This window comes from Psammomys obesus, unplaced genomic scaffold (assembly GCF_907164565.1).
Source record: "Psammomys obesus unplaced genomic scaffold, mPsaObe1.curated_primary_1811, whole genome shotgun sequence".
In the NCBI taxonomy this organism is placed as follows: domain Eukaryota; kingdom Metazoa; phylum Chordata; class Mammalia; order Rodentia; family Muridae; genus Psammomys; species Psammomys obesus.
Window position 1 is genome coordinate 51,181 of NW_026595698.1, and position 9,991 is coordinate 61,171.

The 9,991-nt window shown below is 52.0% G+C and overlaps 1 protein-coding gene across 3 annotated transcripts in view; it reads right to left on the minus strand.

Moving 5' to 3' along the window:
* Window positions 1-6,072: 6,072 nt before the first annotated feature.
* Chrnd (cholinergic receptor nicotinic delta subunit) overlaps window positions 6,073-9,991 on the minus strand; it is a 7,511-nt gene continuing 3,592 nt past the window's right edge. For all 3 annotated transcript variants that reach the window (XM_055619366.1, XM_055619365.1, XM_055619364.1), the window contains 6 exons: window positions 9,111-9,311; window positions 8,536-8,647; window positions 8,339-8,453; window positions 7,096-7,300; window positions 6,888-7,006; window positions 6,073-6,255 (listed from right to left, as the gene is read on the minus strand). In XM_055619366.1, coding sequence (XP_055475341.1) covers window positions 6,073-6,255; window positions 6,888-7,006; window positions 7,096-7,300; window positions 8,339-8,453; window positions 8,536-8,647; window positions 9,111-9,311 — 935 coding nt within the window. The remainder of the gene's footprint in view (window positions 6,256-6,887; window positions 7,007-7,095; window positions 7,301-8,338; window positions 8,454-8,535; window positions 8,648-9,110; window positions 9,312-9,991) is intronic.

Genomic DNA, 9,991 nt, shown 5'->3' on the forward strand with positions numbered 1-9,991 from the left:
TCTCAAGAGAGACAGCCCACCCTCAGACTTGGTCACTTCAGCCCTTCAATCTAAGTTTCAAGCTAGGAGACTCAGCACATGGCGGAGGACAGATGGGTGTGGGCACAGAGGTGGTGCTGAGGAGGCAGGTAGTAACTGGTCAGGCACCCTCATTCTGTCTCAGGGAGGTGTGGAGGCGTTGGGCAGGTGTGGTTCACAGCTGAGGCTCTCCGTGACTTTGCCTGAGTATGCCACCCTTTTCCCAGCAGCCTGGTGCCTCTGTGGTCATTCCAGGGGAACAAGACACAGGAACGGAGCACCTACAGGTGTCTAACTGTTGGCCGTGTCATATCCTGTTTTCATTTACAAGTAGGTAGGGCTACATCTTGGGAGGCATGTGACTCATAGGCCACAGGTTGAAGAAGGCTGCATGTGTATGGGAAGACATTGGCATTGACTGTCAGGGGACCATGGCAGCTTCTCCCATACCCTGAGACAGGGGACACAGACCTAGTAAGCTTTAGGAGGGCTAGCCAGCTATGAACAGTGGCTTGTCAGTAGGGGCTGCAGTTCATAAAATTACCGGACAGATAATGTCAGGTCCTGTGCAAGGCTGGGGAGACCCAGGGATGTGTTGCTTAGGAGGACTCATGGTCCTCTGAGACAGACAGGCCAGACTTGAGGATGTGTCCTCCAGAGCTAGAGGAGGGAAGCCACAGGGGAAGGAAGGGTTCAGGGATGAGCCCCGTCAACATCTAGGCTTGTTACCATCAAAGGGTAGGGTTGAGACTGATCTGGGAGCAGGGACTTGCTGCTGGCTGTGTCCATATTTGGGCCACCTGTCATGTGGCCAGCTATGCCAAGCAGTCTGGTCAGCGTGTACCAGTATGCGGCCTCTGAGTGCTACCCAGGCAAGGGAGGGCACTGGACACCTCTGAATGCCTAGGAGACTATATCCCCAGCCCCAGCAGGTGTCTGTGGCATTGCAGTGTGTTTTAGGAACAGGAAGTCAGGCTCAGAATCCAGGCCCCGGAAGCGCCTCAAGTCCTTCATGTCCCACCAGGACTCTGTGGGTGGGGGCAGGAAGCCATGGTGACCTCCTTCTTCCGGCATTTCTAGCATTGACCCCTCTTTTACTCACTTATTTTGTGGATGGCTTGTCCTTGGTGTCAGATCTGCTCTAGGCCTCTGCTTCCTCCAAAAGCTCCTGTTTTTCTGCAAGGCTTCACTAAGCACCTGGGAGAACCCTGTCCCTGGTAGCTTCGAAGCCAGAGGTTCCTTCCTACCTCAAAAGCCTCCAGGCCTCCCATTCATTCTCTGGTGTTCTCCAAATACACTCATACACTCCCCTCCTTTCTGCAAGTCAGTGTCAATGGCTTTTTTTTTTTTTTTTTTCATTTCTTGGTTTTTCAAGAGAGGGTTTTCCTGTGTAATAGCCCTGGCTGTCCTGGACTCACTTTGTAGACTAGGCTGCCCCTGAACTCAAAGAGGCCAGGCTGCCTCTGCCTCCCTTGTGCTGGGATCAAAGGCATGTGCCACCATGCCCGGCTGTGTCTCTGGCTCTTAATTCCCACATTAGCAATGGTCTTTCTGAGTCAGGAAGTGATGTGGGCAGTGGCTAGCTGCTGTTCTTCCAGCCCCACCCACCCTCTCCTTCCCCCTCCCGGCATGTACTGTGATGCCCCCCCCCACATGCGACATGCGAAGACTGTAACTTCTGCTTGTCCCCCCTCCCCTCTGTGCTCTGGGAGAGAGGTCTGAGAGCACTGGCTTGTCATTCTCTGCAGGGCGAGTCACTTAGGAGGGTGGAGTCTCCTGGGAGAGCCCAGTGTGAAGAGGGAAAAGCATGTGGGGGTCTCTCTTTGTTCCAGATGCTTCTCTCTTGCCACCACCTGTTATAAAGGCCAGAGAAGCTAACTGGTGACCCCTCCTCAGCACCCACGGGGGGTCGTTTCATAGTGCAATGTCAATGCTGTACACACGGTGTCACGCTTTATCAATCAAAGAATAATAAAATGTCAGTCTGTATACAGTCAGGCACAAATTTTCACCACTCTGTGGCTGGCTCAGTCCACAGCTTCTGAACTTACAGATACGTCTCACTTCTCATTGGTCGAATCCTTATGTGACTACATTGATTCAGGAAGAGCCTGGTTAGCAGTTGTTGTTTGCTTGTTTCTTTATTGTCAACTTGACACAAGCGAGCATTATCTGGGAAGAGGAGCCTCAGTTGAGAAAATGCCTCCACCCAGATTGCCTGTAGGCAAGTCTGTAGCGCATTTTCTTGATTAATTATTGCTGTGAGTGAGCCCAGCTCAGGGAGGGCAAAGCCACCCCTGAGTAGGGGATTCTGAATTGTATAAGGAAGCAAGCTGAGCAAACTCTGAACAATTAATCCTGTAAGAAGCACTCCTCCCTGGCCTCTGCTTCAGTTCCTGCCTCCAGGTTCCTGCCTGATTTCCTCCAGGCCTGATTTCCCTCTTTGGTGGATGGACTGCAACTGTAGGCTGAAACAAGCCCTTTCTTCCCCAAGCTGCTTTTGGTCATGGTGTTTGAGCACAACAACAGAAATCCCAACTCAGACAAGGTGCTTCAAGGGTTCATTGGGAGATTTTTTTTAAAGTTTATGTTATTAGCTGGGAATGGTGGCCCACACCTTTAATCCCAGCACTTGGGAGGCAGAGGGAGGTGGATCTTGTGAGTTTGAGGCTAGCCTGGTCTACCAAAACAGCCAGGGTTGTTACACAGAGAAACCATTTGTCATAACAAGTTTATAGTATCATCGTGTGAGTACGTGTATGAGGGTTGTGCACATGCCATGGTGTGTGTGTGTGTGTGTGTGTGTGTGTGAGAGAGAGAGAGAGAGAGAGAGAGAGAGAGAGAGAGAGAGAGAGAGAACAACAGGTTTTTTTTGGGGGGGATGGAGTTCAAGACAGGTTTTCTCTGTGTAGCCCTGGCTGTCCTGGTAGACCACTCTGTAGACCAGGCTGGCCTCAAACTCAAAGATCCTCCTGCTTCTGCATCCCAAGTGCTGGGATTAAAAGGAGCTACCACACCTGGCCCGACCAGCAACCTTCTACTTCTACGTGGGTTTGGGGGAATCAAATTTGGGTCGGCAGGCTTTCACAGCAAAAGCCTCTCGCTCACTGGGCTCTCTCACTTGGCCCTAGCTCCATGTTTTCAAAGCCTGCTCTTCGTAATTAATTAATATATTCATTTCTTGGAGACACAGGCTTGAGTAGCCCAGGCTAGCCTAGAGCCAGTTGTGAAGCTAGGGAACACAAGTTGCTGCTGAGTCTCATGCCTCTACCCTTCCTCCCAACTGCTGCGATGGCCAGGCGGGATTTTACATGGTGCTGGAGACCAGACTCAGGGCTTTGTGAACACTACACAGTTGCTCCACCAACTGAACTTCTGGGAAAGCTTTGCTTCACGATGAAAGGAGTAATAAATGGCAGGCCCCTTTCTTGTCAGAACGTTAAAAGTATGGAACTGTGGCAGCTAGACCCCAACCTGAGGCAGCAAACATGAGTAACAAGGCCAGTGAGATATGGGAGTCACTCTAAGTGGAAAGCCAAGAATTTGGGTCTCTAGTTGCTTTTTTTTTTTTTTTTAACTGAACCACTGTAACCGTCACTACCTCTAAAATCTTACTCTGTGAGGAAAAGGACACCTCCTCACTTAAGCTGTGGCTATGCATCATTGCATTTTATCCTTGAAGCCTAATCCACTCCTAACTACCCACAGAGAAGATGGACAGCTCTACTGGACCAAGGAGTACAGGGTTACCCTATTGGGAAGCTGCTTATGAATGTGACATCCTGGGCCAAAAGGAGACAGGGCTCCAAGTCAGCCATACAGGACTGGTTCTAGCAGCACCTTTGGGTGCTGATGAGCTGTGTAAAAGACACTGTTGGGGGGTTGTCACTTCTGGAGAGTCCACAGTCTCCTCAGCTGGGACAAGGAGGACCCTTACAAGTTGTTGGACTTACTGCCAGCAGCGTCACCATGTGGCAGGACTCCAGCAGTGCCAATGAGCAGCAGGAGAAGCAGCAGAGGGGGACTTCTCTCTGAGTGCTTGTGTGCAGGGCTGCCTGGGGGGTACTGGGGAGTTCTACACTCCTTGCTTGTCTGGTGCGTGTCGGAGCAAGCTGCTTTTCCTGACCTTCACCTTTGGTTTGCAGACAGTTCACTCTGGATGTAACTAGGGTCAGCTTTGGGTTGGAATGGGTTTTCCTCTTCCTCAGTCACATCTCAAGATTCAAAACGTTACCCACTGCCGTCAGGACCAAATGGCATCAGCACTTCCCTCTGAGAAAGCAGTTTGAGCTGTGAAGATCTGTACAAGGAGGCGACTAATTGGGCCGCTGGCCCCTCTTCTTGACTCCTCTATGCCACAGTACTAGGCTGGGATGCAGGGGTCCTGAGCACAAACCCCTCTGATCCATGTCCTACAACCCAAGCCCACAAATGTGGTCCCTAAGTTTCTAGAACACCTTTACCCCAACAAGCAAATTCAGTGTTAGCCACAACCTGTGAGTGGGGTTTTCTGTGTGCATAGTACAGATCAAGAGACTGAAGCTAAGGATTGGGGCGCAGCTAACTGATGGGAATGCTTGTCTCGTCTCGTGTGCACAGGCCTGTGGGTTCCACCCGGGCATCACAAGAGAGATTAAACCAAGTCTACAACAGCAGTGCTGGGTCCCTGAAGGTCTTGCTGTGAGTAAAACGAAGTACCACAAACTCTGTGCTCCCAAAAACATTTATTACCCCACACAGTTTCTGAGGGTCCAGAACCTGGAAGCAGCTCAGTTCTCATCGGTGGGTCCCATGTGGCTGTTGCTGGGTAGATCCTCCTATAGATCCTCAGCACTGTAGCTGGCTTGCCAAAGACAGTGGGAGAGCAGGAGAGGCCACTGTGTGTGTGTGTGTGTGTGTGTGTGTGTGTGTGTGTGTGTGAGAGAGAGAGAGAGAGAGAGAGAGAGAGAGAGAGAGAGAGAGCGCCCAGGCTGATATCAAACTTACAGAGATCTATCTGCCTCCACTTCCAAAATACTGGGATTAAAGGCGTGTGCCACCATCACCCAGAAGGAGCAGCACCATCTTAGAAGCTGTTCTTTGAAGGACCATAGCATCATTTCTACCTCCTTCTACTTCTTACTCTGAACTTCCAGGTGCACAGTGCAGGGGCTGCCTCAAGGAGTGAACCTAGAGGTGGGCCTGACAGGCTACACTCGGGCCTCATCTCCTTGCCCCTGCTACTGACAGGACCTGGGATAGGTCTGAATGCCCCTTCCTTTAGGATTGACAGCTGTAGTCAATAAGAAAACTGGATGCACATTTAAATTTGAACTTCAGATAAACAACGGATAATTCTTTATTGCAATCATGCTTAAATATTGCAAGACAGCCTTGGTTTAGGGAGCCTGGGGACAAGGAGAAAGGGACTTGGTGTTGGGGTACCTTAGCGGGGCTGGGTCCTGGTGTGACTCATGCTGACGGGGGCTTTAACTGAGGCCCTGCATGATCCTCCCACACCAGTCTCCAGCTTCTCAGAAGGACCCAGACAGAATGACCAAGGGATCAGGGGCTGACAGATGGCAATCTTGGCAGTCCAGCACCACAGAAAACCTCCTTCTCCTGGGGAATGGAGAGGAGGCTCACCATCATGGGCCCCAGGTAAGCACAAGGATCCTGAGTGTGAGGGGAGGGTGGAGGAAGGAAGGCACGGAAACAGGAGGTTCAGACTCTGACCTGACTGGACAGGAGTGAGGCAGAGAAGCAGCTCTGGCAGAAGGACCCCCCTCACAGTGCTCTTCTCCGGAAGCCAGTCCCAGCGTAACTTCACTGGCCCCTGAGCAAGAGCCCTTGTCTCTCATCACATCCCTGGGCCTCCTTCCCACCATGTCCACTCTCAGCCCATCTCAAGTGTCTCCCTCCTTTATTTAGAAAGGAATTGCTCCTGGGAGGTGGCCTCTTCCTACCGTGACCTCATCAGCCCAATCACACAGCACAAGGTAGGCCCAAGCTCAAGGGCAGGAACTAATTGCTGTTCTCAGACTGCTGTCTGCCTGGCTGTCGCTCATGCCTGCTCTAGATGAAGCGCTTGTCCCGCTCGTCATAGGAGAAGGGGTCCCCGGGGAAAGGCTGGGGCGGTGGCTGATTGTAGACACCCTGCAGGAAGATCCAGGCTGTGCCCACCACCATGACGGGTGTCACCACAAACAGGCAGAGACGGTCCACCGTGCGGGCCACCTGGTTCCAGTTGTCCTTCTCCTACAAGTGGGGTCAAGACACTACGGGGTGAGGGAGGTCAGCACAGGCTGCCACTACTCCTAGTGGGGGTCCAAGCCCTGCAGGGCTGCTTCTGGCCACATGTGAACAGGAGGATACAATGGAGAGCTGTTGCCCAAGAGTAGAGAACCCAATAGGGCTCCTCCTTCTCCATGAGTCAGGGTCTCATGTGTATCCCAGGATAGCCTAGAAGGGTCTGGTGCTGGGCTGGGGGTGTTGTTCAGTGGCCCAGTGCTTTCCTAGCATCCAGATAGGCCCTAGTTCAATCCCTAGCACCACAAAAGCAACATAAGAACAAAATAAATATAGCAAACATCTGATACTGTCTGGGGTACGCGAGCAGAAAGAACAGACTCTTAAGAAGTACTTTGAATGAATGTGCCCTGGTCAGGTAGGGCTGGGTTTCTATGTGTGCCCCTGAGCTTGGCCCAGTGCGATGCTGTGGGGTTTCATGAGGGAATTCTGCCTTCCTGGGAAAACATACGCCAAGGGGCCCTCACCTATCATGCATCTCTTCATCTAAGTGGGCGTGTGTAGATGAGGGGAAGACAGAACTCACTCGACCAGTAGGACTGCTTGGACATCTGATTCCATGGTGAGCCCAGGTCACTCACCTCATTGTAATTGTTCTGGTCCCTCATATGGTTGACGATGAAGTTCGCCCCATCCACAGCTGGCTTCAGCTCGTTGAAAAGTTCCTGTTGGACCTGCTCGGAACTTGCTGGGGGCCTGCCTGTGGACATGGGCCAGGGCAGGGGCAGGAGTGATGCCTCGCCCTGCCCACCCACACACAGGCGAAGCACCAAGGCTACCAGAACTCACGGGCTGTGGTGAGACGCCGGGCCAGCCCGTGCCGCTCTGACTGCTTTTCAAACATGAGGTCACTGCGGGACTTAAGTGAAAAATACTCCTCTGCCTTGGAGATGTACCCTAGGGAGCTGCTCCTCCGGATGAGAGCCCCGGGGCCGAGGTCTTCCTCTGCTGGGCGGGACATGTGCAGGAGCTTGGGCAGGGTCTCCAGGAAGAACTTTAGCGGTCGAGAGGACACAAGACAGACCATTATGTGGAGTCACCTTTTTATATTCTGAAGACCTGGTTGCCAATATAGCTCCCAGGCTGACCCCACTGTCTGTTTCCCAGCTCCCCCGCTGACTGGCATGGAGGATGCTTTCAACTGCCCCTCATCACTCACAGCGAGAGCAGAACTCAGTCACTGAAAATAAATCTTAAAAACAGAAAGCTAAGAATGGGGGTCCATGCCTTGAACCCCAGCATTCAGGGGACCGAGGCAGGAAAATTAAGAGTTTGAGCATACACTTTATCACTGAGCCACACCCCAGCCTTCTTTTTCTCCTCCTCCTCCACTTCCTCCTCATGTAGCCCAGGATAGCCTAGAACTCACTACGTAGCTGAGCATGACCTTGGACTTCTGATCATCCCATTAGGATTGTAGGCCTGTGCAACCTACCATTTAGTGTTGGGCCTTGTGCACGCTAGGCAAGCACTGTCCCGACTAGCTATATACCCGTGCTCCCCTCTTTTTTATGAGTTATATAGTCAGACCCTGTCTCAGATAAAAGGCCAGCGGAGCGCTCCCTTCAAGCAAGTAAGACAAAAGCCGTTACAGAGCTGTAGAACCATCGTCCAGAAGAAGACCTGTTCGAGAAGAGCCTGTTGGCCTGCAGTGGCTCACAGCAAAGATAGCCTCGTCCCAAACCCCCTGTCCCCTCTGTCCTCACCAGCTCACTTTCTAATCTTAAATTCCGCTTATTTATGTGCACATGTAGGTGGGTATACGCGTGTGCAGGCGTGCACACGCCACAGGAGGTAGGGGACATCCTGCAGGAATTGGTCCTCCCCTTCTATCACCTGGGTCCTGGGGATCGAACTCAGGCGGTCAGGCTTGGTGGCAAGTGCGCCAACCCACTGAGCCATCTAGCTGGCCCCTTATTCCGAAAGTTTAGTAGAGCTGCGGATTGAACCCGGGTCTTCATTTTGCACCCCGGTGCGTCAGAGCACAGCCGTCACCCTCACCGATTCTCCTGGCCAGGACTTGGCGGCTCACCTTCTTGACTCCCTCAGACAGCACATGGGTGCTGGGTGTCCGGAAGTGGATGTTGAGTACGACCACACAGATCACCACAACCATGGTGACCAGCACCATGCCGAAGAGCAGGAACCTGAGGGCACACAGCACGCCTGGAGCAGGGAACCGAGGGCAGAGGCATGGGCAGGGCTGGGAGTGGGCGAGACTATACTCACTTGCCTACCAAGGGGATGGCCATAGACGTGGCAGGCAGCCTCTTGGAGATAAGCAACAGGAAGACAGACTGGGCCAGGAGCACTGAGATGGCCACAGATGTCTTCTCTCCACCTGGCGAGTCAGACTGAGTTGGGAGCTCACACTTCAAGTCCACAAGGGCGCCCCCCCCCCATGGTGGGCTCTGCCACCACTGTTGGTGATCCCATGACAAGCATCATAGCGTGTGGCATCCCATGCCTGGGTTTAAATCCTGGCTCCACAGCTTATTAGCTGAGTGAGCTGGACAAACAGCCTAAACTCCCTGCCTGTTTCTCAAAACATTTCAAGCATAGCACCGGGGAAGTGATCAACGCTAACTCCCCAACCCCAACCCCCCGACACTCAGAAAGCTCCCAGGCATCCTGGTAGAACCCCAACATGCAATTCCAGGCCTGCCTGCCTGCCATTCCTGCCTGAATTCTTATACCCCAGGCCTTCCATGGCCGTTTCTCCCTTCAGCATGAAGAGAAGAGGCAGGACTGGAACACCTGTGCTAGGGGGCCTTGGAAGCCAGGGTGTGGGGCATGAGGCTCACAGTCGCCTGGCAGGTAGAAGACCAGGTTGATCATGAAGGAGATGAGCACGCAGGGTACCAAGATGTTGATGATGTAGAAGAGCGGCTTGCGGCGGATGATGAGGTAGAAGGTGATGTCTTGGTGGTTGATGCTGTCTATCGGGACACTGGGGTCCACATTGACCTTGGCTGCCCGGTGTACTATCTCCCATTCACCATTCTCTGTGGGAAGTATAAGTACAGCTCAGGATCAAGCTGGAGAAGGGAACCCATGGGGCTAAGGAGCCTTGGAACAGAATGAGGGTCTAGGATGCAGCAAAGCAGGCCAGGGTATTGTTTGAGGCATGGAGGGGTCTTGGGTGCTGTGGGATCTATCTCTGGGGTTTGGACTAGCAGGTTCAGTCTCTGAGGAAGAACTTTCTCTTTGTGACTTTTTCTGGAGGGTTCTTTTATGGCTTTGTTTTGTTTCTCTCTCTCCTTGGAAAAAAAGCAGAAGCTGAAGCCATACAACATTCAAATAAGGAATAGGTTTTGGCTTAAAAGCTCTCACAAGGGGCTGGAGAGATGGCTCAGCAGTTAAGAGCGCTGGCTGCTCTTCTAGAGGTCCTGAGTTCAATTCCCAGGACCCACATGGCAGCTCAAAAACAAATGTAACTTTAGTCCCATGGAATCCGATGCCCTCTTCTGGTATGCAGATGCATATGCAGGCAGAACATCCTGATAAATAAAATAAATAGTATTCTTTTTAAAAAAAGAAGCTATAGCAAACCAAAAGGAGGTTGTATGACAGTTAAAGATAGAGGTTTCTCTCTCTCTCTTTCTTTCTTTCTTTCTTTCTTTCTTTCTTTCTTTCTTTCTTTCTTTCTTTCTTTCTTTCTTTCTTTCTTTCTTTCTTTCTTTCT